General features: G+C 51.0%; 9 protein-coding genes across 9 annotated transcripts; 5 read left to right on the top strand and 4 right to left on the bottom strand.

The window, feature by feature from the left end:
- Positions 1-884: 884 nt before the first annotated feature.
- On the top strand, positions 885-1,853 carry PPTG_22909 (hypothetical protein; the record flags this gene model as incomplete). Its single annotated transcript, XM_008907304.1, has 2 exons — positions 885-935; positions 1,206-1,853. 2 exons carry the CDS (start codon positions 885-887, stop codon positions 1,851-1,853), a joined length of 699 nt encoding a protein of 232 aa, XP_008905552.1.
- A 1,076-nt stretch (positions 1,854-2,929) lies between these two features.
- Positions 2,930-3,589, top strand: PPTG_11058 (hypothetical protein; the record flags this gene model as incomplete). The annotated part of the gene is made up of 1 exon (XM_008907303.1): positions 2,930-3,589. The coding sequence occupies one exon, from the start codon at positions 2,930-2,932 to the stop codon at positions 3,587-3,589; it is 660 nt and encodes a 219-aa protein (XP_008905551.1).
- A 67-nt stretch (positions 3,590-3,656) lies between these two features.
- On the top strand, positions 3,657-4,874 carry PPTG_11057 (hypothetical protein; the record flags this gene model as incomplete). The annotated part of the gene is made up of 2 exons (XM_008907302.1): positions 3,657-3,744; positions 3,823-4,874. 2 exons carry the CDS (start codon positions 3,657-3,659, stop codon positions 4,872-4,874), a joined length of 1,140 nt encoding a protein of 379 aa, XP_008905550.1.
- Positions 4,875-5,301: 427 nt separating this feature from the next.
- Positions 5,302-10,938, bottom strand: PPTG_11056 (hypothetical protein; the record flags this gene model as incomplete). The annotated part of the gene is made up of 16 exons (XM_008907301.1): positions 5,302-5,559; positions 5,648-6,319; positions 6,389-6,925; positions 7,009-7,224; positions 7,274-7,387; positions 8,336-8,466; positions 8,543-8,604; positions 8,678-8,855; positions 8,910-9,146; positions 9,213-9,279; positions 9,355-9,548; positions 9,618-9,686; positions 9,757-9,838; positions 9,901-9,959; positions 10,027-10,754; positions 10,814-10,938. 16 exons carry the CDS (start codon positions 10,936-10,938, stop codon positions 5,302-5,304), a joined length of 3,729 nt encoding a protein of 1,242 aa, XP_008905549.1.
- An 875-nt stretch (positions 10,939-11,813) lies between these two features.
- Positions 11,814-17,424, top strand: PPTG_11055 (hypothetical protein). Its single transcript, XM_008907300.1, has one exon. It carries the CDS (start codon positions 11,891-11,893, stop codon positions 13,736-13,738), a length of 1,848 nt encoding a protein of 615 aa, XP_008905548.1. The 5' UTR covers positions 11,814-11,890; the 3' UTR covers positions 13,739-17,424.
- On the bottom strand, positions 13,783-21,247 carry PPTG_11054 (hypothetical protein). The gene has a single exon (XM_008907299.1). It carries the CDS (start codon positions 20,379-20,381, stop codon positions 13,968-13,970), a length of 6,414 nt encoding a protein of 2,137 aa, XP_008905547.1. The 5' UTR covers positions 20,382-21,247; the 3' UTR covers positions 13,783-13,967.
- PPTG_22908 (elongation factor 1-alpha) lies at positions 20,658-23,129 on the top strand (the record flags this gene model as incomplete). The annotated part of the gene is made up of 3 exons (XM_008907298.1): positions 20,658-21,185; positions 21,461-21,524; positions 21,595-23,129. The coding sequence occupies 3 exons, from the start codon at positions 20,658-20,660 to the stop codon at positions 22,935-22,937; spliced, it is 1,935 nt and encodes a 644-aa protein (XP_008905546.1). The 3' UTR covers positions 22,938-23,129.
- A 125-nt stretch (positions 23,130-23,254) lies between these two features.
- PPTG_11051 (hypothetical protein) lies at positions 23,255-24,192 on the bottom strand (the record flags this gene model as incomplete). Its single annotated transcript, XM_008907297.1, has 3 exons — positions 23,255-23,585; positions 23,641-23,802; positions 23,861-24,192. 3 exons carry the CDS (start codon positions 24,190-24,192, stop codon positions 23,255-23,257), a joined length of 825 nt encoding a protein of 274 aa, XP_008905545.1.
- A 259-nt stretch (positions 24,193-24,451) lies between these two features.
- PPTG_22907 (hypothetical protein) lies at positions 24,452-24,847 on the bottom strand (the record flags this gene model as incomplete). The annotated part of the gene is made up of 1 exon (XM_008907296.1): positions 24,452-24,847. One exon carries the CDS (start codon positions 24,845-24,847, stop codon positions 24,452-24,454), a length of 396 nt encoding a protein of 131 aa, XP_008905544.1.
- Positions 24,848-24,909: the final 62 nt, after the last annotated feature.

Genomic DNA, 24,909 nt, shown 5'->3' with positions numbered 1-24,909 from the left:
TATTGGCGCACATTGGTTTCATCATTGTGTACTTTGAGATAGTGGGGTTCCAACAGAAGCTAAGGGGGTGATAGCAGCGATGATCGGGACAAGCCAGTTGTAGACGTCTGGACCTTCTGATCGATGAAGGTCACTAAGGTTCCCGAATGAAGTCACTCATCTTCATTGTCGCCAGGTGGTCGTAGTGGCGCTTCCCGACGTTAAAAATGTTGGCATTGCCCGTTTTGTGGTCTCATATGTGGCAGCAGAAAGGTCCAGTCACGTTTATCCAGATCGTCTAGCTGCGCAGTAGATAGTAGTAGACTTGAGTGGTAGTGAAGGCGCTGTTGAGGTCCATAAGAGAGGAATGTGAAAAGACGAACAAGTAGCGCGGTTACAAGTTTACGTGGCTCTTTTGCACAGCCGTCAACCTCGAGACCTGGGGTCATGGAGGTTCAGCTGCGTAATTATGTTTGCCAACTGCAATAAAAGCAACTTTTTACGAAAATAGAGTATCCTGTGATATTTGAACTAGAGGTTTGGTAGTGAACTGGTGAAAACGTTGTTAAATGCAATGAAATGTATTGCGCTACACCAACCACCTCCCTTGTTTCAGGGATATACTCGTGGTGGCCGAGGAAGCGACCACGCTCCGTTACCAATCTACGGACCGATTTCTTAAACTTCAGTGGATCAGGTATTTGGGCTCGATGCTGAGGCAGTCCCCTCCACTTATACTCGTCGACCATGCATAATATCAGAATTGCTGGCTCAGCATGTGCAGGGATATAATTATATCGAACTCGACGTACATAGTATTTCTAACCCCATCTGCTGCGCGCGCCATGCGCTGCTCGTGATCAGATCTTGCTTCGATCTTTAGAGGTAATGGCGGATAAGAAATAATGCTCGAGTGCGTTTCCTTCGACAAGCGCGAAATGATATCTTTGGGTCGTGTGAAGTAACTTGCACAAGGTTTTGATTCCTATGCCTTCTTTTCAAAAGTCTGGATGTTAAATTTTCCATCCCGTCATTTTCCTGGTTTGTCTTATGTTGTGCTAAAACATGAGAACTCTTCATCAAATTAAAAATCTGTGGATTTTACGGGAAAAATTGAGAATATTAGTGCTCCATTCGAAATTTGTATTGGAGCAGTACCTACTTTTTCTGTGGATCGCATATTTCATCCCTGACTCTTTACCTGGTTGGTACATTTAACTTAACAGCTCAGCAGCACAGTGGCTGGACGTGACACTCCGTCCACCCTGGAAAGCATTTTAAAGCAGCTGGTGACCATCAACGAAAGACTCGGACGTCTTGAAGATGCGCAAGCACAACGGCCTGCAACTTCTTCAAACGCGAGTCTAGTACAGATCCATCATCCTGCCGCTGTCATGCCCGCAGTTCCACCACCCGCCACTGCGTCAGCGCTTGCTGGATGCCTGCTCAACTGGTACACAAATTACATCTGGCAAAGGGTTAAGGGAAAGCAGGAACAGAACAAGCGTGCAGAGGCAAAAGCGATAATGAATATTATGGTGATGCTTTGCCATAAGACCTTCAGCATACCTCCAGATCCCACATGTAGCGATACGGCGTTCGTGGCTGCTTACCGAAGTTGGAAAAGTTCGCTCTGGACACTTGGAGAGGCGATGGACAACGCTGTAAACAATCGCATCCATTCGATCGACAACAAAAAGCCCACTCGAAAAGCTCCATCGCTTCATATGCGATGGAAGCAGCTGAAAACGTTGCATCCTGACGCTGTCAGCGGACTGGGCACCCAATACCTACGCATGAAGACAAACGGACAGATTATCGATGCTTGTACACCCATAACTCGCCTGTGGGATGCCAAAGAGATGTCCTACTGAACGCTCAAACTTCCCAAGAGCAGCAAACAATTTTGCCAACGGCTGGAATTGAACCAGCTTCCAGAGGTATAAGTCTCGTCGTTAAGCTACGTCGGCCCAAGTGATTGTGTCTGGAGCTCAATGTACAGTACTTTGGTGGTCCAGTTGCTCGGTGTATTGCCAGCTTGGCTCTTTTGGACCTTCGGGGTACGAGGTAAAAAAAATCGCGAATGACTGAACACCACTGGCGTCGGAGAAGCTCTTTGATGGGTGAACGCGCGGAGGAAAAATATGGGATAGGCTCAGACAATTCATTTTTTTCAATTCGTTCCTACAGCTCACTTAATTGCTTCATGTTTCATAATATTGCCCCCCCCCCCCCCTCTCTCTCTCTCTCTCTCTCTCTCACTCGGCATTGGCTCCTCATTTCCAATTTGCCAGCTTAGAGAGACATTCCTCCGACTACCTTTTTATGTTTTACGTTTTGTCCTCGTTTGGAGCCTACAGGCCGATTCAGGCAGTGTTGAAAATCAACGTAGCAACGGATTTTCGTTGCAACAGTGAACACACGTTTCAACGTTGGTAAAAAGTCCGTAAAAACGTTGCGACGTTCTCTTCGTTTTTACGTACTTCTTGCACGTTATTTGCTAAAAACGTATCAATATCGTATGAACTTCAGGCTGAAGTTCAGCCCACAGAATCTGCAACAGATCCCTCATAACTCAGCGGGGGGGATTTTACGAGCCCCAACACCACCTCGAGGGCAATGCCCCCCCGCTAGTGAAGAGCGCAACTACTTATTCCGAAGCAAAAAGCCTATAGTGCAGAAAGACGGGAGTACTTCGGAGAAGCACCACTGGTGGATCTGCAAGCAGTGCCACGCAGCTCATGACAATAGTGGCGGAAAAATCGCTGCTCCATCCTTAGTCCGCGATCGTGCGGATGCTTATAGAAGCCATCTGAAGCGATGTCCGTTTCACCGAGGAGAAGCCCTTGTTGTAAGCGCAATTGAAGAACCCCGATCAACTATTTCGTCCGCCCAGTCCATCCCCTCGTTTGGTTCCTCTAGCAGTAGCACAGCAAAGCGGCAGAAGCGAATGAGTGACTTTTTCTTGTCGGTGGAGGAACAACGCAGCTTTGAACGTGATCTACTTGAGTTTCAATCCGAGTGTGCGCTTCCGGTCTATTTTATTGAGAAACCTTCCACGAAGCGATTGTTCGCTCGAATGCCGCAGTATGGGCTACCTAGCCGTAAAGAAATCGGTGGCCGGATGCTCAAGGCCAACGCTGAGACGGCTGAACAAGCCTCCAACGCGAACCTGCGAGAGCGTCAGGAAGAGACAGGAGGCCGCGTAAACTTTCTATGTGACGTTTGGCAGAATGTGGCGAGGCTTCATCTTCTGGCTTGCCATCTATTTCTCTTTGGTGTACTTGTCCAGTTTGAACTCCTGTCGTGTGACTCAAATCACCATGGAATCGCTATAGCAAAGCAAATGGAGGAGGCAATTGCGCGAGCCTTAGCACTAGGATGGATTGTGCGCGCTGCTATTACTGATGATGCTGGGCAATGCGCTAGGGCAAGACGAATCTTGGCACTGCGATGGCCAAATATCGTGTTTCTACGGTGCTTCGCTCATGATGTGAACAATTTGGTGAAAGCAGTCCTCAAGACGGTGTTCAAGACTGTTACAAAGCAGGCAGCCACTGTCACCGCAACATTAAACAGCTCGTCTTCTAAGTGGCTTGTGCGCCAATGAATGTGTGTACGCTATGTACAGAGAAACGCTGGCGTTCATTATGCTGTGTGACACCCGCTGGAATAGCATGCAGGCGTGCTTCGCAAGCTTGCTTCGCGTTCGATCTGCATTGGGAGATCTTGTTCATGCGTACCGCAACGATCCTGAATTTCCAAGTGCGTTGAGTGTATTTCAGGACCCAGTGTTCTGAAAGAATTTGGTGGATGCTGAACGCGTCATTCGCCCGCTCACAGAGGCTTCATTTCGTCTTCAAAAAGATGACAACACGATGACAGATGTTGTTCGTTGCTATGGGAAGATTCACGCAGCGTTTGTTGCAAGTCCCTATGCTTCACATCTTGTACCTGTAGTGGAAAAGCACTGGGCGAATTGTGAGCAGCCGCTAATGCTTTTAGCGTTCGCTCTGCATCCACTCTACGTGACACACACTCGCCGATTGATCGAGGCCCACAACAACACAGTGTTTTTGATGTCGGTAGACGGGATATCTGCTGCAGCCGATTACTACTATTGTCGATACGTTGACGCTAACAACAACGGCCTCACTGGTGATGTAGACAAATGGCTATGGGGTAAATGTACACCCAAGATGTACACGGATTTTACTGATCCAAATGGCATCCTTCAATCTTCTGGAGTCATTGCTTTCTGGGTTCACGTGGGCGCTTCCAAGTGCGGAAAAGAAAGCAAGCTTCCTCATATAGCGAAGGTTATTCTGTCGGTCTCAATGAATACTGCTACGTGTGAACGCTACTTCAGTGAACTTGGATTGATACACACTCCGCGACGGAATAAACTAAGGTTTGATAAGACTCGCCTTATTTCGATCATTCGTAATGAAGTTCGAGAGCGGAATCGTCGAGAAGGAGATACTGATGAAACCTGTAAACCGAAGAAACCCATCGATCCAACGGAACGCCCCAAAAAGCAAACAAACGGAGTTTCCGATTCAGCAACGTCCCTGCCATCACTTGCTGAAAACACTGATGTCGATTATATGGAAACGGTGGGAGCTGTGGACTTTTGGCTTGAAGCGATTGCCGGTCTTGAAGAAGATGTTCCTCCCAATTTCAGTTCGGTGGAAAATGAAGAAGAAGAATGGTACGTGTATGACGCCGACATGGAGCCTATTCCTGTAGCGGATCGAAGCCAAAAGCTTCCTGGCATCAATGTCTCGTCGTTTCCTCAAGAGACTTGTCTGTCGGGGATAAGAGCACAAAAATCAACTCTGGGAGCGTTATTTTCCTGTCACATGGAGCTTTTCCCTGCAGCAGCGTCACAATGAGGCCACGAGAGCAGATAAGTGTAGTCATTAAAAAAACACTTGTTAGTTCTGACCATTGTTGCAATTCGATGTAATTCGTAAGAGATACTCAGTTCACGTTAACACAGTGTCTTTCGCAGTCCGTAGGATCTCCGTACTCTACCAAATCCGCTATCGTCACATCCAGCCATCTAGTCACCAGGGAACACGGCCACGATCTCCATCAGCACGACAGCGGTCGGAAACTCAGCCGACATTTCACCAAAACGTCACACACGACACGGTCACCGACTCCATAAAAATAATTCACCATATTCGCCACCACCAGATAGGCTCGAATCGCCACCACCAGATAGGCATGAATCGCCACCACCGGATAGGAATGAATCGCCACAATCTCCACCAAGACATCACGCAAACTACGGCCAGCAAGCACGGCCGGTGGCCACTAACGCGACCACGGTCTCCAAGAACACGAACATAACCTCCACCACACGGCAGCCGTCGGCACCGTAGCCACCGACTCCACCAGAACATCACGCACGGCCATCGACTCCACCAGCACGACCGACAACGCAACCACCGCCTCCACCAGAACGTCACGCACGGCCATCGACTCCACCAGCACGACCGACAACGCTGCCACTGTCTTCACCAGAACTTTACGCACAACACGGTCGACAACGACGACGGCCTGTGGGTGCAGCTGACCGATCCAGGAGTGTCATCAAAGCGCACACTCTTCATAGCATCGAAGCATTTGCCCAAATGCGGCTGAACAGCTCGTGGATCACGAGTTTGAGAATCTCCAGTAACTCGTCGTTTGAGAGAAAGTAGAATCTTGGGAAAGCCATCCGTTTGGTTTTGAGATAGTCTTCTAGCGATTTGTGGATCTCTTCGAGGAGCCTGTTCGACATTCGGAACTTATCCAAGAGTTCTGGACCACCTTCAACTGATCGGATGACACTGGGATTGCTTTTGGTCCGTAACATTGTTGTCTTCAAGTTTCTGTCAACAAGCGCAAACTTTTGAGCTTCGACTGGCAGTTGCTTCTGAATATCTTCTGCACAGAAAATAGTCTCCAAGTACATCCAGCTACGTTGGCACGAGATCCATTCGTCCAGAGTATCAGAGAGTAAAGATAACCGCTTACTCGATCGTTCCACTTCAACTTTCACCCCCATAACGAACCGTGACCCCATCATCGTTTGAAAACTCACCTGGTTGTCTTCAAGCAGCATCAAAATATCCTCCAGACTGCCCATAATGAACACGTCGTTCTGTTCCCGATGGATCACGCACGTGAACTCCATTTGGTCCCAGCCATGCTTGACCTTCTGCAATGACGCCTCGATCTGAGCTTCCCCCGAGGCTGCAGCCGACATTTCCCCGACTAAATCCTTCATATCCAGCACGTCATAAGCCACAAGGTCCTCCAGTGTGAAGAGAATTCCAGGATACCAAGGCTGTCGAAGCGCTTTGAAGATTTTCCCCTAATGTCGATCTTTCATCGCAGGATTGCCCAACTCCAGCACAGTAGGAATGTTTAGCTTGAACTCGGCTGTACGGTCTTTAAGCACAGCAGTCACATCGTTACTCAGCTTCTTATGCAGCGCGTAGGCATCTTTAAAAGCGACAGCGGCATCTTTCGACAGTTCTTCAGTATTCACCTCAAAGAAAGGACTTGTCATCGCAGTTTGATACAATTCATTCCACTTCTCAACAGCTGTCCAGAGAGATTCCACAGTCGCAAAATGCTCCTGTGTTGCCTGGAGGTTGAGGTACTTAAACGGCATGAGGTTGAACAAAGTCTGGTACTCGGTGCACTGCTTAGAGAGTTCGTCCAGTTGAGTGAGACGCTGCTTGACGCTCTCCAGCTCACTTTTCACCGCTGAAGGGTCCTCGAAGTGACTTGCATCGACGAATAATCCTCCTTGTAGCTGGTTATGCAGCTGCAGCACTTGTTCGTCAAGACGCTGGATGTTGGCATCCAACTGCTGAGTCATTTCGCCTACACGACTGGCCACGAAGCATCGACAGCTTCCGTCTCCTCTTTGTAGCTCTCTTGTACACTGCGCAGATCATCCAACTGCACCATATCTTCCGACGAAATACGCACTCCTTAAGTCCCCAGCAGTCGATATAGTTCGTCTACCACGTTCGTGTTCTTTGCCAGCGCTTTCTGCTTGGATTTGAGACTCTGTACACGCTCCACATGACCTGCGAATTCCTTCAGATGCTGAGGACGCTGTAGTAATGATTGAATCCGCTGTTTGTACTCTCCCAGCTGGGTCTTGCACCTTGCATGCGCCAAGCCCTTCACTAAACCTTTCATCGCGTCCAGTTTAACTGTCGTCATCGGGATCAACGTCTGCTTTAACTTGCGGCTTTCCTTGCAGTTTCTCCATCGAAGTGAACACTTTCTCGTCCATACTCATGGCTACGGTGTACTTCTGCTCAAAGTTACAGTCACCAGGGATCGGTACGATCATCAACACGGCCAACGACTTGGCCAAAGGCTTCGCTAGCATGGCCTGCGATCAGCAAAGTAGCCACAGAGAAAATAGTCTCCATCAGTACGGCAGCGACCAGCAACGCGGCCACCGCTTACACCAGAAGTCACGCAACGCGGTCACAGTATTCACCGGTAAGCCACACAGCGTAGCCTCTGTTTCTATCTACACGAGCGACAGCGTGGACATACTCTCCGCAAGAACAACTGGTAACGCTTGAGCTCCGTAGCTTGGGGCAACAAAACACACCCTTAACACGTCCACACCACTCAACAGCACGTCGGTAACGCGTCCTCCCCATGTAGTCGGAATTTCCACGTACGTTATCTCATTGTTGTTTCTTTTTCTTTCCATTAACAGTGTGGTGTGCAGCACATCGCGTAAGAACTGAACCAACGCGTAAAACCGTTCCAACGCGTTGGTAAAAACTAAGCCACGTTGCTTCAGATGTCGCAACGTTGCTACTGCCAACACTGATTCAGGTGGCTCTCGCTAATGCGCCTTTCCTGTTTAATCGAATTTTTGGATTGCCGACGGGCGCCTTCAAAAGATGGGCTCAGCACCATTCCTCTCCAATCGAATCATCTCTTTGTGAGAGCTAAAACCGGTACAGGAGTACCGTTCAAAATCAATTTATGTTCGTCTAGATTCGGTGGTAGCAACATCGTCCAAAAATCTGGTTCTATTTGAATTGATGAGATTTCGCTAAACCAACCCACATTTACCCTAGTAATTTTGGTAATCAAATTTAGAGCTCGCCGTGCGTCATAAGGACATCAACAGCGCCACAGTCATTTAGCGAGCCAAATTTGCCCAGTGCATTGCTGCTGGTGTGGAACAGGGAGCAAACACATGTCCCTGTGTCTTCGTCTGCAGTAGCAGTAATAGACAACTCTGATCAACAAAAAATAAAGGTAAATCTATCACGTGAAACAACATACCACATCGCCCCCGATTGTTACAAATTACGTCTTCTTTGGTGCCCTGAGTAGTCGGGACAACATTTGTGGCCACAGTGGCTGTCGAATGAGTCAATGTCGCTGAAGAAATGCTGAGTAGCGGTAGGTCTCCCGATGGCGAGTAAAAAGTCACCCTCATCGCTAAAGACAGAACCAACAGTAGAGAATCAGTTAGACGATCTTCATCAAAGAGTTTACGCGCATGTTTTATCAATACCATTGCCAGCACTTGAACAAGCAACTGCACCGGTCGCAAAGGAAACACTAACGCTTGTTATTCTGTAAAGCCAGGCAAAAACGATGGTTAGGTTCGCAGTGCTCAAGAAAGAAGTTAGAAACTGATCAAACCTACGTGAGTAGACGCTCTAATGCAAATTTCACCGCCGAAGCTGATGCTGAGAAGGCGATTGGTAAAGTGGTTTCTCCCCGAAATGACAGAGTGAAGCTCCCTCCGTCAGCTGAGCAGCTCACGGTCTGCACTTCGTCCACCTGGTTGGTCGTCCAAGGATCATCGCCACTCGGACATGGAGCTGTTCAAGGTGGTTATCATTCCATACGTTGATGTAATAATTCAAAGTACGTACTTTTGGCACAGCTGTAGCCTGAATAACGCACATTCTTTCCACGATCGAGCGGGACCTTGTCGCAGTAGCAGCCCTGAGCCATATCTGCATCCCATGTCGATAATGCGTTGGGGTCAGATCCGTAGACGAATCCTGCAGCGGTAAACGTAGCGGTGGGAGTGAGTGCTGCCAGCTCTCGAAGTGTCCGACAAGTTCCTCGGTTGTTGCAAACAGCTCCGTTACTGGTAGGACACGACACTTTGAAACATGTTAGACGACAGTCACGACCCGAAGAAACGATGAACAGGGCCAGCCGTTGCCTACTTCGATTGCATGCGGCTCCTTCAAAACCGGTAAGACATCTACAAGTACCAGCACTGTTGCAGAGGCCCTGGCAGAAGGCACATGACATAATATAAGCGTCAACTGGTCTTCAGGCTGTGGCTGGCTAACTGCGAGTTCGTACCGCATTTGAGCACTGGACAATCGAATTGTGAGCGACATTATTCGTGGCTGCTTCTTCCACCCACGCCCGTCCAGTCGGGCATTGGGGCTGCGAGCAATCGTAGCCTCCAAATCCCTCATCGCACAAGCATTGGTAGAGCGGTGCACCCTGGCATCTTCCATGGTTGTAGCAGCGCGTCACCGATCCGAAAATTCCTGATCAGTGTCACGAATCTCGTTAGTGCTAGGAAACGAATTGTCTTGGATAGCTGTATACTGCAGTACCTGCGCAAGTAGTCAAGCCGCTACCGCTGTAGTATCCGCAGTCCAGGATATTCCCTGAGCCACCCAATCCTGCTCAAACAACATACTTAGTAACTTAGCGTTGTGAAGTTGGAGCATTAATACAAGTTTAGTACTTTACCGTCGCTGGGTCCAAAGCCTGTCGCACACGCACAAAGACCAAGAAGAGTGTTACAAGTTCCTCTACCAGAGCACTCGAGCCACTACTCAACACACTCAGTCAGCTATGTCACCACCCAAAGGATCGTAACCATTCGTAACTTACCTCTTTGGTTCCGCGTACTGTCAGCGGTGGAGTGGGGCCATACGCGGCTTGTGTTCCATCTGTGAAGTATTCAAATATTTCATCAAGTCTACGGCATCTCGTTCATTGTGGCCGACTTTGACGCACCTGTTTCCACCGTAAGTGAGCTGGTTCCCCCTGAGAGTGACGAACCAATAACTAGTGCCGGTACGTCTCCATGTTCGTATGTGAACGTGATCATCGCGGATACACCGTCCGAGTCACACAAAGTCGTTCCTCCATTCAAAGAGACAGATACTCCACGGATCGTTATCAAGTCTTCCAATGCAGCCTTTAAAGTTGCTGCCGTATCGACATTCCCATCTAATGGACGCGTTGTCTCTCCACGAAAACTCAATGTAAACGTCCCTGTGCAGCCATTGCAAAGACAGGAGACGGACTGCACCTCATCAACTTGTCCAGTCGAGATGGGGTCATCCCCGTACGGACATTGACGTAGAGAGCAATCCGCACCGGTATAGCCGTGATCGCACACGCAGCCATAAATCCGATCAGCGTCCCAGGGCGTGTCGTACGTGGCCGAGTAGATGAGGTTGTAGTCATTCTTGGTAGCCGCCATCGCTCGCATGGACAAACATTTGCCGTGGCCATTACAATTTGTACGGCATAACTGCAAACGCTCACAAGCAGGACCAGCGAATCCTTCATCACATTCGCATTTCCCACTGCTGCGATTGCAGAAGCCTCGGTTGGAGCATTCCTGAGCAACAGAGCGGACCGAGTCCTGACCCGTGGCAAAGTCGACCCACGGAGCTCCTTTCGGACAAGCTCGAGAGTTGCAGTCATAGCCAGTGTAACCAGGAAAGCACGTGCATCTGATTAAGTGAGCGTTAGTCGTGGCAGTTGATATACAAGTCGGTGCTGGTTAACTCACGTGTTGTCGCTTCCGCAAGTTCCGTGGCGGTTGCATTTGGACGGACATGAGCCTTGGACTCCGGGTAGGAAACAGCAGCAAAGCGTCAGCGCCACGAGTAGAACGCAAAGGCGGCGTCCTACCATCGCTCACACCACACCGACGACTACTATAATTGCTGTGCTCTTCAATAGTCGCAACTGGAGCGACGATTCGGTGCTTACAGGCATCGTTGCAATAAATAACTTAACGAGCGAGATGCATGAACCATGAAGCGTGTCAACACTTCCATCGCTATTACCGGTGCGTATTGCTGTTGCTTATCCTGGGTGCTTTGCTGTGGCTAGCGTGGGAGTGTCAACTGGGACACTTGCGCTTCTAGCTCCCGCGGCAGCCGCGGTGGAGCTGTCGCTGGCTTTGCTTTGAAGGCAGGAAGTTCTTGACGGGAGATCGCACACTTCGCCAGAACGCTCGTGCCTGGCCCTCCTCTCAAGTTACGAAGTTGAAACACCGGAAAGCACCGGCGTAGCATTTTGCAGTCACCTTGAATGCCAACACTTGAAATGAAATAAAATGATTTACGTGCCAGCACTTATCCTCCTATTTGCTCCTCGAAGCTTTGCACCTGCACGCCTCAAACTGCGTTCAAGTTTGCATGCGCGCCCTGGATCAAACAGCAAGTTCGGCTTCAACTTGCTCTAGAAACGCGTCAGTTTATCTTGAAAAATGTATGCTGCGACGAAGATACCTTCAGTTCGCGTTGACTGTCAACACACACGATTGGCGATGAACGCTCTGGCGTCCGACGTGTGGACACCAACAGGTCCTAGTCCAATCCCTGCGAAGCCCCGAAAGCCATCAACAGCTTCACTCGTCTACGCGCTGCAGGCAGGTTGCTTGCTCACATTTCGCCGCTTAGCGCTGCCGTCGACATGCATTCGGCCAATCACATCATCGTATTTACCAATTTCCACCAATAAAGTCACGTGCATCAGTTTTGGCTCGTTTTTTTTTTAGATACCGGCGGTCTCACTTCGCATTTTGCCGACTTGAGCGCACGTCAACGTCAGCACTCGACCATCACTCTCATCTAAGATCATGGCGTCCTTTGCGTTCCGTCGCGCCTCCAAGCGTGTGGCGCTCATGGGCGCGGGCGTCGTCGGCGTCTCTGGTCTCTCAGGCGCCGCCATCGTCTCGGCCAAGGAGCCGCAGCGGCTCGTGGCGCCCATTAAATGCGAGGACGGATCGACCATCATTCCGTACGAGACGCCGTCGCGCGACGCGCAGCTAGAGCGTCTCAAGAAGGAGCAGTTCGACGTGCTTGTGATCGGTGGCGGTGCCACAGGCTCCGGCTGTGCGCTGGACGCGGCCACACGTGGCCTCAACACGGCCGTGGTGGAGGCCAGCGACTTCGCGGCAGGCACGTCTGGCCGCTCTACGAAGCTCATCCACGGCGGTATCCGTTATCTGGAGACAGCGTTCATGAAGCTAGACTACTCAGCCTTTAAGCTGGTGAACGAGGCGCTGGAGGAGCGTTCTTTCTTCCTCTCGGCCGCGCCCTACATGAACCGTCCGCTTCCTATCATGATCCCCATCTACAAGTGGTGGGAAGTGCCCTACATGTGGGTGGGCGCCAAGGCCTACGACGTGGTGGCCGGCAGCAAGCGTTTCGTGCCCGGCAGCTACTACATCAACGCCGAAGAGGCTATGTTCCAGTTCCCCATGCTCCGTAAGGAAGGCCTGAAGGGCGCTATCGTCTACTACGACGGACAGATGAACGACACTCGTATGAACGTGTCTGTCGCTCTCACAGCCACGCAGAACGGCGCTACTGTCGCTAACTACGTGAAGGTGGTGCATCTGATCAAGGACGACGAGGGCAAAGTACGTGGCGCCCACGTTAAGGACACTTTGACCGGCGAGGAGTGGGACGTCAAGGCTCATGCCGTCGTCAACGCCACTGGTCCCTTCACGGACGCTATTCGTCTGATGGACGACCCCAAGAAGGAAAAGATCTGCGTCCCTGCTGCTGGCGTACACACCGTCCTACCTGACCACTTCAGTCCCAACCGTATGGGTCTTATTGTGCCCAAGACGAGCGACGGCCGCGTGCTGTTCTTCCTGCCGTGGGAGAATGGAACGCTGGCTGGTACGACCGACTCGCAGTCCGAGATCACGATGCTGCCGTCCCCCACCAAGGAAGAAGTGGACTTTATCATCGATGAGGCCAACCGCTACCTCGCCAAGGACGTGACGCGCAACGACATCAAGTCGGCCTGGTCGGGTATCCGTCCGCTGGTCAAGGACCCTCGTCACGCTGGCCAATCGACGAGTAGGATCTCGCGTGAACACGTCGTGGAAGTGTCCGAGTCCAACATGGTGACGATCGCTGGTGGCAAGTGGACCACGTACCGTCGTATGGCTCAGGACGCCATTGACAAGCTGGTGGAGACTGTACCGGAGATCAAGGCCAAGGCTGCGCCCTGCAAGACCAAGGATGTGGGTATCATTGGTGCCGACCGCATTGGCGAGGTGTGCAACAAGAAGTTCGACAAGATCACGGTCACTCTGCGCGAGAACTACAACCTGGACAAGGACATTGCTGAGCACTTGATGCGCAACTACGGCACGCGCGCTCTTCAGGTCGCGGAGATCGAACAGAACGGATTCCTGGACCGCAAGCACACCGACCACCCGCGTCGTCTGCACCCGAAGTACCCGTACCTGGAAGCTGAGGTCGTATTCGCTGTGCGACAGGAGTATGCGCTTAAGGCGACCGACATCTTGGGTCGTCGTATGCGTCTGGCCTTCATCGACAGCGGTGTGGGCATGCAGCTGGCCCCGCGTGTAGTGCACATGATGGGTGAACTGCTTGGCTGGTCGAAGGCCCGTCGGGAGCAGGAGCTGGCCGAGTGCAAGGAATACCTGGAAACCATGCACAACTAAGTATTCTTCGTCGCAGCAGTAAGGACGGATACAGTCGAGTAACACGACGAGTAACGAACATGTAGTAGATCATCTTGACCTTAACCTGTCTTCGATATTGTAGATCGTGTCCCGAGTGACTCGGCGAGTCAACGCGTGAACTGCCAGTGATGATGTTGCCGTGGATAGTCCACCGAATCTTGGCTGCTTGGTGTCGAGTCTTTCGTGCGTAGCCTGGACATTTTGTTGCTCATCGTCTGTGCACAGGAGATGCCGACGGCGATGAGTGCAGTTGCTGCATTTTCCTCGCTTTCACGTCTGAGGCTGATGTTGCGTTCTCCCTGGAATTGTATGGCGCCACTAAGTGCAGAAGTTCTCGTGCCAGTGCAGCGTTCTCAAGCTGCTTTGCAGCAGGTTTGATCAACGCTGCTGGGTCAAGTTTGGTCGGCGCCGCTGGTGCTGTACGGCTGATAGGCGGTAGGACTCCACGTCGGTCTTCTTCGAGTCTGTCGCTGTCTTCATCTGCCAGGCCGATGAGCATATCCAGTCCGTATTGCACGAGCTGTTGGCTGTTCCGAGGATGCTTCATGACCACAGCGACCAGCGCTGCTAGCAGAGCCTCCACCACGTCTTCACTCTGTCGCTCCCGATCAAACACCCCGACAAGCTGCTGGACGCCGTTCAATGCACCGACGAGGTCTTGATTGCGCACGTTGTTGGCCACCGTGTTCCGTAGCGCCCACAAACACGAAATCCTCACTCGATGCTCCATTTCAGACGAACTCCCGGACGCAGAGGGGAACAAGGGCGAAGGTTTGGCGCAGATTTCAAGCAGTTTTTCAAGTCCGCGCTCGTTACGGAGTCGAATTTGAGCACTCGGTCTCTTCCAGACTTCGTCTGCGATGGCGTCGCTGATCATAGCGACAAGACCCGGATTCGTTGCGTCAAACAGCAACGCGATGAGCTTCTTCATGTCCACAGACTCGAACGATTGAGTCGGAGACATTCCGTGGTCTTGTTTGAGTTGACGCATATCTGCCAGCAACTCTAGCGCCTCAAGAGCGGGGTCACACAGATCTTTGTTCGTGCTTCCACTGAGGTTCACTAGCGTGTCGATACCGTGGGGAATTTCCAGCATCCTGGTCTTGTTGACGTCGTGGAGACACATGTTGATGACACCAAAGAGGCCGTGCTGTTGCACTGCCACTTGCCCTGTTCGACTGCACAGTCGAGTGAAAAGGTGCAGCCCATTCATCTTCCCAGCTCCAGTGTTACTCGGGATGTCGACAAGGCTTGTAGAGCCCATTTGCAGGGCGATTGAATCGCTGTACGATAGTGAACACAACGCTCGAGCAGAATTCTCTAACGTGGCACCGTCAGCATCGAGAGCATTGCGAGCAAGCAGCTGCATCCAGTCAGAGTTTGACGCCACTAGCTGGCGAATAGCGTCGTTGTAGAACAGAGAGTTTGCTATGATACACAGACCGTGCTCTCGGATCTGCCGCATGAGCTGCTCGTCTTGTTGTCTGCGTTCTACTCTGACGACGGGATCCGCCTCTTCTTGTTGATTTAGAGATATTTGCGTTGAGCTAAGAGTGCAGAGCTGATAGAGATGGTCGATATACCGAGCGACGCGATACTGGTTGTCACGGTTCCACGTGAGGTTTGCGAGAGCCCAAGTTGCCTGTGCCATCATCGGCAAGTCATCGGTTCGAGCTGCAAGTAAGAAGAGCGCATCCATCCCACTCGCTGCTCCGATCGCGGCTCGAATGGCGTCATGCTGAGCTATACTGCCTAGCACAACTGCGCCATGGAATGCGACGTTGCGGTTGCACGAAGCACACATCAGCACAAACGTACTTACACCAGCATTCTTGGACTGCACACCGGCTTGTTCCTCCTTGTGCTGCTCCTGATTGTCCATCGTTGTGATTTCATTCATCTTGGTCTGCTCTTCAAGAACGAAGTCGGCGACGTTGTACGAGTGATGGTCGCTTTCGCTCTCATCTTGGTCCAGTAAAGTGATGACATTGGCGATCACTTGCGACGCGTACGTCTGGATCAGTTCAAAGACCTCCAAGTCGATAACGTCATGAATTCTTGGCGTGTTACAGAGCTTCGTAAGGATTGAAATCCCGTGAGACTCTACAATTGCCTGGCATGATCGTACGTGGTCGTGAGAGAGATGGGAAAGCGCTTGAGTCGTTGCCAGAGTCAAGTCAACGTCTGCATCAAGGGCATCACTGGAGCTCACAGTTCTTTCACACAGTCGAAGAAGTACGGGTATACCGCCTTCTGTGTAGATGGCCTGCTGGTTGAAGGAATTCCGGTATGCCAAGTTCGCGAGTGCCTGAACTGCGTGTCGAATAATCTGAGGATCGTCACCACTTGACTTGGGCTCCAACAGACCAACGAGTAGCGAGATACTCCCATCCAGACGTCCAATGATCGAAGTGTTTCTAGAGCTTCGCACGATCAGAGCGAGTGAATGTAGGGCGCTGCATTTCACAGTGTTGTCCGTGTCTGGAGATCTACACAAATCTAGAATGGTCTGAAGCACGTTGGACGAGAGGCCCATGTACTGCTGATTAGCCACATTCGTATCGGGGAAAACCATATCGTCGAACTGCAGCCACGTCGAGGTGAACAGGAGCTTCTTGTCCTTCTCTCTGCCTCCTTTTGAGCTCAAATCATGGTCAGTCTCACCCGAAATGTCGTCTATAGGCGTGCTGGGGTCAGCTAGCCAATTCATCTCGGTCACGTCTTCCTCAGCTACAGCATCAAACGACGTCTTCATCGCTGATAGTTTATCCAAGACTGTATCCGACTGGTTCTTCATCCACTGGAACCATTTCTGCTTCGCCTTCCAGCCCAACGACCGAGCCGTGGCATTGGCGTTCCACGATAATTGACCAAGTGCTTTCGCACAAATTGCACGCACAGACTGCTGACTCGAGTGTCGTGCAAGAACAGCCAGCACTTCGATGCCTGCATTCTCTCGCAACGTATCGTTGATCTCTGCTGTGGCGCCAGCGAGGATTTCGATCCCGTCTGCAAAGAAGGAGAACAACAAGTTGACGTCTGTGAGGATACTCTGCGCTGTCACGCGATGTCGCCAATTGACAAGACGCAAGCTGCGTTGCAGTTGTTTGTGTTGTTGCTGCTGCTTGGCCATGTCCTTCTGCATGTTGGTAAAGTCCGTGTGCGCTTCTTTGGCCGAGATCTTCATCGAGAGATTCCACATCTCGATGTTGTTGATCTTCTTGATCTGCGCAGAGATGCGGAAGCGCATGTCGTTCACCTCTGCTGCTCGACGCTTCTCTAAAGACTGATAGGCCTTCAACAACTCCTCGTTGGCTATACGCTGGGCGTGTAGCTCTCTTTTCGCTGCTGTGAGCCAATGGGTCTGCTTATCCATCGCATCTTCAAGCTCCTGCGCTCGCTTTTCAAGATCTTGTCGAATAGCGTCATGCTCACGTATTAACTGCTCACGATCAAGCCGATATTTAGTCTTCTCTTGCTCGAGTAGAGTTTTGTGTTCTTCGATCTCACTACGAAGCACTTTAATGACTTCTTGGGTCTGTAGCTGAACGCTGTCGCTGGCTGCTTGGTAGTCGCTCTGTAAGCGATGGATTTTGCCGTGCAGCTCTTCAATCTGAACTTGCAAAGTGCCTTTAACTTTGGTCAACAATTTAATCTGGCGGTGTAGTTCTTGCTGTTGTTCTTCGTGTTGCGTTTGTAGCAGAGCTAATGAATCCTCGTGACGTGACAACTGCATGTTCGTCATCCATTCGTCCGACGTTGTGTCTTTGATGAGAGCTGAAGCAGCTAGAACACGCCAACGATCCTCGCGGTCGTAGCACATGAGTAGGAATCGACGTACTTGCTGCAGATACTGAAGCTTGGACGCGAATACACGAGCGTTCTCCTCATACAGCTCTTTCGGCGAAGCTTCTGCGTCGTCATCCTCAGTCTCCTGTTTGTCAGCGTCTTTCTTTTTTTGCATCAGCAGGCAAAGTCGTTCAATAGTTTGACGACAGCTCTGCAGTTCGTCCATAAGAGCGAAGTTGAGATCCCACAGACTCTGCTTCTCTGCTGTCAGCTTGGTCTCTTCTTGCAGTTTTGCATCGGTGTAGCCACATGAGCGCAACTCTAGTGACACTAGCAGTGCTTTCGCTTCCTCTTCTTTTGCGTATCTGGCTTGCAGCTCTGCTTCCTGTTTCTTCAAAGATGCAACCAGTTTTTCAGACTGCGCTTCGAGTTCTAAACGCTCGAGAGGATGAACTGCCTGTGTCGGCAAGGCATTGGCATCTTCAAGCTGCTGTTGCAGTTCTTTAAGTCGATCGCGCATTTGAAACACAGATTCCTCACGCGCTGCCCGCTCGACAAGGAAGCGAGCTCGCACCACTTGCGTCTGGGCCTGCAGATCCCACATCCGTGTGTTCGCAGCTTTCTCTAAATCGCTCAAACGTTCAAAAAACGGGGCATCTGCGTCTTCGTAGAGCGTTATATCCACTGCTAGATACTTCTGTGACGTCGTTAACAACACGAGTCGGTCTGATAGTTTGTTCAGCTTTGTGTTCCGAGTCTTCTCGGATTTCTCCCATTTCCGCCACGCTAATTCAGCGTCAGTAAACGATTTCAACTCACGCAACTCAGCTTCATCCACTTTCATACGTTCATCATCAACGTCCACCACTAGAACCTCTGTAGTTCTAGTAACGACGGGAGCTAAATCTGTGATCTTTTCAGATTTAACATCTGAAAGAACAGCTTCATCCTTAGGTACCACATCCCCAGTCTCGTTGCTCTCAACCTTTGGAGAATCGTCATCTTTAACATTGATATCGACCTCGCTTTCGTCCTTTTCATCGTCCTCGGGTAGTGTTTCTACCGTCAAATACCTCCCAGCTGCTCGTTCGAGCTCGTCTTCAGTTGGTCGTGGCAGCTCTGGAGGTGACGTAACCGCTGCTTCTAACTCAGCAATGGACGCTTCCACAGTGACAATTTCTTCCTCGTTACTCTTTTGCTGCTTTCGAATTTGGTCACAGAGCTCTCGTAATTCCGTCGCTTTCGCAGCAGCTTCTTCCTGGCGTAATGAGCTTTTTTCTAGAAGATCAAACTCAACTTTCTCAGTTTCCAACACACGTGACTCGATGTGCTTTGTATGTACAAATTCGGGTTCTAGTCGATGACGATCGCGCACTCGCGGGTCTCGAGTCAATGGCATGGACAGATACAATCGATCGACGCGTTGTTTTGCGGCAAAGTCGCGGAGTTCTTGTTCAAATGCCTGGTCGTCTGCAGCGAGCGTCATCCCTTTCTTAGCGACTGAGTCTCGAGCGAACACCGGCACACTCGCTTTGCCCGTACTGGCCTGTTGAGCTTTGCGTTGTTGGGCTTCAGCTTTGGCTTTCTTCGCTGCCTGCTCCTCCTTCTCGGCGATTCGTCGCTTGCGTTCCACAGCAATTACAGCAGCGTCTTCCTCCTTTAAAAGCTCCTCTTCTCGCTCGAACAACTCACGGGTAGCTGTCAGCACCTCCATGGCAAGAGAGCGTTGCTTGGCAGCACTCTGTTCCACCTCTGCTTTTAACTGTTCGTATCGCTTTAACTCCTCTTCAAGCCGCTCACGTGCCGGCATGGGATCCATCGGTACGTCGCCACCTTCTTCCTCTTCATCTTCTTCGTCGTTATCGGTCGGTGTTTCATTTTTTCCTTCATTTTCATCATCTGACAACGTTTTGGATGGTTGAGTTTGTCTTTGAGCCTCGGGGTAGAAATTCTCGAGTCTGTAGTCTTGTTCCCAGTCCATGGTGGTCATATTCCAGCCCTGTGGTACTTCAAACGCTGTGGCTACAGGGGCGTCCCATACGCTCTCGCCTGTGACGGTATTCGTGTAGTAGGCTAGTTGACTGTCGTCCTCATCAGAGGCTTCTGGCAGCACTAATTTCCAGTGTGAAGCCTCTTCAAGCTGCTGACGAACACGTTCACGCTCAACTCGCTTGGTTACCAACGCTTCTAAACGTTTGCGCTGCTGATCATCAGTCAGATCTTTCACGAACTGGGCAGCATTCTTGATCGGGATAAAAAGAGTGGGGAGCGGCACATTCTCCGGCCAAAGCCCCGCAACCCACTCTCGTTCTTCGGCTCGTTCCTCTTGCTCTCGTCGCAGTTTTTCTTCTAGTGATGCAATCTGCTTCTGTAAATTGCCACGTTCTTGCTGACTTAGTATCAGTGTTTGCTTGTGCCTTTCGAGGGTTTCTTGACGTTGCGTTAGAGCGAGTTGGACTTGTTGTTCGCACTCTGTTAGACGATTATTTTGTAGCAGTAAATGTTCTGTGAGTTTCTGCTGCGTCTGCGTGCATCCTTCGTCGAGAACTCGAGCGATTTCAGCTTCCAGAGGAGACAACTCTTTCACTAATTCCTCTTCTTCTTCGACTTCTTCGGTTTCCTCGCTCTTCTGGTCTGTATCCTCTGGAGCGTCCGAGTCTTGCTCCTCGATATTATCTCCTGGCAAGTCTATTTCATAGGCCCCGTCGTCGTTTCCTTCATCGTCACCAGGTTCTGGGTTATCGTCCGGATCAGCCTCATCTTCAACTGCTTCTTCGTTGAAATCATCGTCATTTTGAGCTACTTCCTCCTCGTCGAAGTCTTGATCGTCCATTCTGTACAATACAGTTGATCAATTTAAAGAGCCGTGGCTCTTCATTCCCCGATTAGAGAAGGATCCAGATATCTTTAGTTTGTTTTTTTCGTTCAAGCATAATCCAATGCTGCTGAAACAAAGCGCTGCACCGAATGGGAAGGTGACGACCAAGTTGATCAGAATAGACTCGTCCTTGGTTCAAACACCGAGAATAGCCAAGGGCGAGGATGAGTTTGAGCTTCGCCGCAGTGCTAAAAAATTCTCTCACATTGGAACCTACTTCCGCAAGTCACAATGAAGCTCAGCCGATCTCGCGCCTTCATCGCGTGCACCAGCCTGTTGCTAGCAACCGCTTCATCGTCGACCAACATGACGGCTGTCAAAACCTACGACGTTGACTCGTGCACTGGCGCTCCACTCCAAGTCGTGTTCACGCCCACAGAAGACTGCAGCAGCATCAACCGCAACGCTGAATGTTCTCTCGAAGCGAAGGACTTGGGTATCTTTGCCTCGGGTAGTTGCACAGACGATCCTCGTGCGTTTTCAGCCGCGACATTTGGTGACTTCCCCTATGTGGTGGTGGAGCTTCACACTCCCGATACCAACTGCGCCAAGCTCGAGGGTGTGGCCGCTTACCGCGTCGACAGCGAGTGTCACCCGACGATTGACACCAGCACCAGCTTCCAAGCGGACTGGGACGGCGTCACACCCTCGTTCAAGCTATTTGCTGACTCTTTGTGCAGCTCGTTCCCACTGTTCGACTTTGAATTGGACGTCGACAGCGGCGAGTGCGTCGGCGGCAGCATGAAGCTCTTTGCTGTGGTGGCACCAAATTAAGCAGATATTTAAATAACAAGTTGTTGCCACAAATACATGAACACTTTCGGTGAAGTATGGCAAGCGTTTTTTTTAGAAGCGACAACATTGAAGTGGAAGGGCTATTTTCTGACTCTTCTGTTCTTACAACCTCCAAAAGGTTTTATCTGCTGTAAATGCGTGAAACAGATCCTTGCTTATCAATGTGTAATTGGTCGAAAATCGTTTAACCTCAGTCTATAATAGCAATATCTCAAAACGTTCCTGCGCCATCCATTCAGGGCCAAAAAGTCTCCCCCCGCCGCCCTCCCCGTCGCGATCATTATCCATTCTGCGGAGAAGAAGGTAACGCTAGCTCCAGCCAAACCTAAAATTAGACAATTTGCTTACTTTTTTACTGCGTTAAATTCGTCAGGTAATTCAACAATGGGCAAGGAAAAGGTTCACATTTCGCTGGTCGTGATTGGCCACGTCGACGCCGGTAAGTCGACCACCACTGGTCACTTGATCTACAAGTGCGGTGGTATCGACAAGCGTACCATCGAGAAGTTCGAGAAGGAGGCTGCCGAGCTCGGCAAGACCTCGTTCAAGTACGCCTGGGTGCTTGACAACCTGAAGGCCGAGCGTGAGCGTGGTATCACGATCGACATTGCCCTGTGGAAGTTCGAGTCCCCCAAGTACTTCTTCACGGTCATTGACGCCCCTGGTCACCGTGACTTCATCAAGAACATGATTACGGGTACCTCGCAGGCCGACTGCGCCATCCTTGTGGTGGCCTCGGGTGTGGGTGAGTTCGAGGCTGGTATCTCCAAGGAGGGCCAGACCCGTGAGCACGCTCTGCTTGCCTTCACTCTGGGTGTGAAGCAGATGATCGTCGCCATCAACAAGATGGACGACTCGTCTGTCATGTACGGCCAGGCCCGTTACGAGGAGATCAAGAACGAGGTCACCACGTACCTGAAGAAGGTCGGCTACAAGCCCGCCAAGATCCCGTTCGTGCCCATCTCTGGCTGGGAGGGTGACAACATGATCGACCGCTCCACCAACATGCCGTGGTACAAGGGCCCCTACCTCCTTGAGGCTCTTGACAACCTGAACCCCCCTAAGCGCCCGGTTGACAAGCCGCTGCGTCTTCCTCTTCAGGATGTGTACAAGATCGGCGGTATTGGCACGGTACCTGTCGGCCGTGTGGAGACCGGTGTCATCAAGCCTGGCATGGTCGCCACTTTCGGCCCCGTTGGTCTGTCGACTGAAGTCAAGTCCGTCGAGATGCACCACGAGTCTCTGCCTGAGGCCGTCCCTGGTGACAACGTCGGCTTCAACGTCAAGAACGTGTCGGTGAAGGAGCTGCGTCGTGGTTACGTCGCCTCGGACTCCAAGAACGACCCGGCCAAGGGCACCCAGGACTTCACCGCCCAGGTGATTGTGCTGAACCACCCTGGCCAGATCGGCAACGGCTACTCGCCCGTGCTTGACTGCCACACGGCCCACGTTGCCTGCAAGTTCAAAGAGATCACGGAGAAGATGGACCGTCGTTCGGGCAAGGTGCTCGAGACTGCCCCCAAGTTCGTGAAGTCGGGTGATGCCTGCATGGTCATCCTCGAGCCCTCCAAGCCCATGACCGTCGAGTCGTTCCAGGAGTACCCTCCTCTGGGCCGTTTCGCCGTGCGTGACATGCGTCAGACGGTTGCCGTCGGTGTCATCAAGTCGGTGACCAAGAAGGACGCCTCGGCCAAGGGCGCTGCCAAGAAGAAATAAGCTCATGACAAGTCGCTTGGTGATTTTGTCGACGACATCTGAGTTTTTGGGTCGGCGCTGATTTCTACATTCATTCTTCTCTCCGTGAAATTGCCGTAGTTTGATGCACTTTGTGTGGAGATCGACAGCAGCTTCTGCAGTTTGAATAACCAACAGAAAAATAGAAAGGCTTCCTTGCTCTTTTTCCTAAAATTATTGGGTTTGTAGTTGCAAATGCATTGATTTGGTATTTGTAAGACGACAACTAGCGCACGAAAAAATATCAGGTGTTTTGCAATTTTGCAAACATTAATTCTGGGTGCGTGCGTGCCTTCAACTCATTGTTTCATGACACTGTCAATGGTTTTGAGCGTGTGCTCCCAGACAATGTTCTTGAGCTTGTCCGTGTGGTATTTCGTCTTTGCTAGCGGCTCTCCGCGCTCTCCAAGCAGTTTCCAGCCCGCAGCAAATTCAGGTTTTGTGAGCGTGGCGACCAAGTACTCAGCACATCGTTCGGGCGAGTGCGCCGCGATTACTGCGAAGATCTTGGATGGTACTCGAACATACCATGGAAAGCGGTCGAACAGCCCAGTGTTCACGAAACCAGGGTACAGGTGCATGAACGACACATTGGGTGCATGCTCCGACAAAGCCTGCGCCATCAGGTCCCTATCAACAAACATTAGTCACCAAATAGCACATATCTGAAGTCTTAAACACGTACGAGTAGAGTGTCGTCGTATCAGCGCAGTGTTTGATCGAGTAGTTTTTCTTCAGATCCAAGTCATTAAGGTAAGGAGCCCCACCCCGTCCAGCTCCCAGTACATTGAGTACGCGCACACCTGGTCGGTCTAGCCCCGCCAGCAAGTCGTGAACTAGCATGAACCTGCCAGCAACACCGTCAGGCTCAGTACCCCATCTTCTCCTCTACTACAGGCACGCACCGTCCGTAGTAGTGCGTGCTCATCTTGACATCAAGCCCCTCTTGAGTCTCGGTGCGTCCATTGAGCGAGAGGATGCCTGCAGTGAGGACGATCCAGTCGAACTTGGTGTCCTTGTGTCTCGTAGTGAACTTGCGCACCTCATGCAATAGAGAAACGTCCAAACGCTCATAAACCACGTCTAGACTCGGATTCTTAGCCCTTATGGACGCTACCAGGTCCGGTGGACACCTCCGTGAACACAACGTCAACTTGTCCACCATAGGCGCCACCTTATGCGCCACAGCGAGCCCAATGCCCGAGGAGGCGCCGACGATCAGCGCGTGCTTAACCATCGACAAGCAGAAGGAGATTTGTTGTGACAGTCCTCCTCCATCGAAAGAGCAAATCTGCGAAATGTGGTGCCAAGAGTCTTTGTGAACCTCTTGTTGAAGTGTGGATGGGACGATACAAAGTGTCAATTTTGATACCGTCGCATTCGTCTACTGCGTTGATACGTCTCGCGTTGCAGTGTTGCAAGTATCCAAATCGTTGTAACAATTCGTAATGGGGTGGAGCCTCCCGTGGATCGAATAATAGGGAGATACTCGGAGCTCAGCTCTTGGTAGTCGTGGTCGGGAGTGTGCTTTGGGATACCTTTTGGGTTCGGATCTTGCAGAGCTTTACGGTCCACGGACAGCATTTCAGAATCTTGATTGTCTGCGGGCGTGTAGTGCAGAGTACTAGTACTCCCGCATGTGTTGGCCATGTCCAGCTTGGAACTCCAATGAGAATGAGTAGGGCGCAATGACCATCTCGAAAGCAAGCTAGAAAGTTTCTTGTCGCCGAAGGAATAACGGAACCGGAAGAGTTTCCTCTGTGATGACCCACAGCATGCTTTACCAGGTGTCCACGCATATCAACGTGCTCAAGTATCGTCCATACGGAACAGTAGCTTCTTCGACTGCTCCGAGTCGGAGCCTCCGACAGCTCCAATCTGCGATGATACATGTACACTTGCCGACATCGCAACTCTCACATGAGAGATACACTCCACCTCCATTTTATTGTGC

Source organism: Phytophthora parasitica, assembly GCF_000247585.1.
Source record: "Phytophthora parasitica INRA-310 unplaced genomic scaffold supercont2.26, whole genome shotgun sequence".
NCBI classification, from domain to species: Eukaryota; Oomycota; class Peronosporomycetes; order Peronosporales; family Peronosporaceae; genus Phytophthora; species Phytophthora nicotianae.
The sequence above is the reverse complement of the archived record's forward strand: the minus strand, read 5'-3'. Positions and strand labels throughout refer to the sequence as shown.

Excerpts from the sequence above, each read along its gene's own strand:
- PPTG_11055 (XM_008907300.1), top strand. The coding sequence starts at position 11,891 with ATGGCGTCCTTTGCGTTCCGTCGCGCCTCCAAGCGTGTGGCGCTCATG.
- PPTG_11054 (XM_008907299.1), bottom strand. The coding sequence starts at position 20,381 with ATGGACGATCAAGACTTCGACGAGGAGGAAGTAGCTCAAAATGACGAT.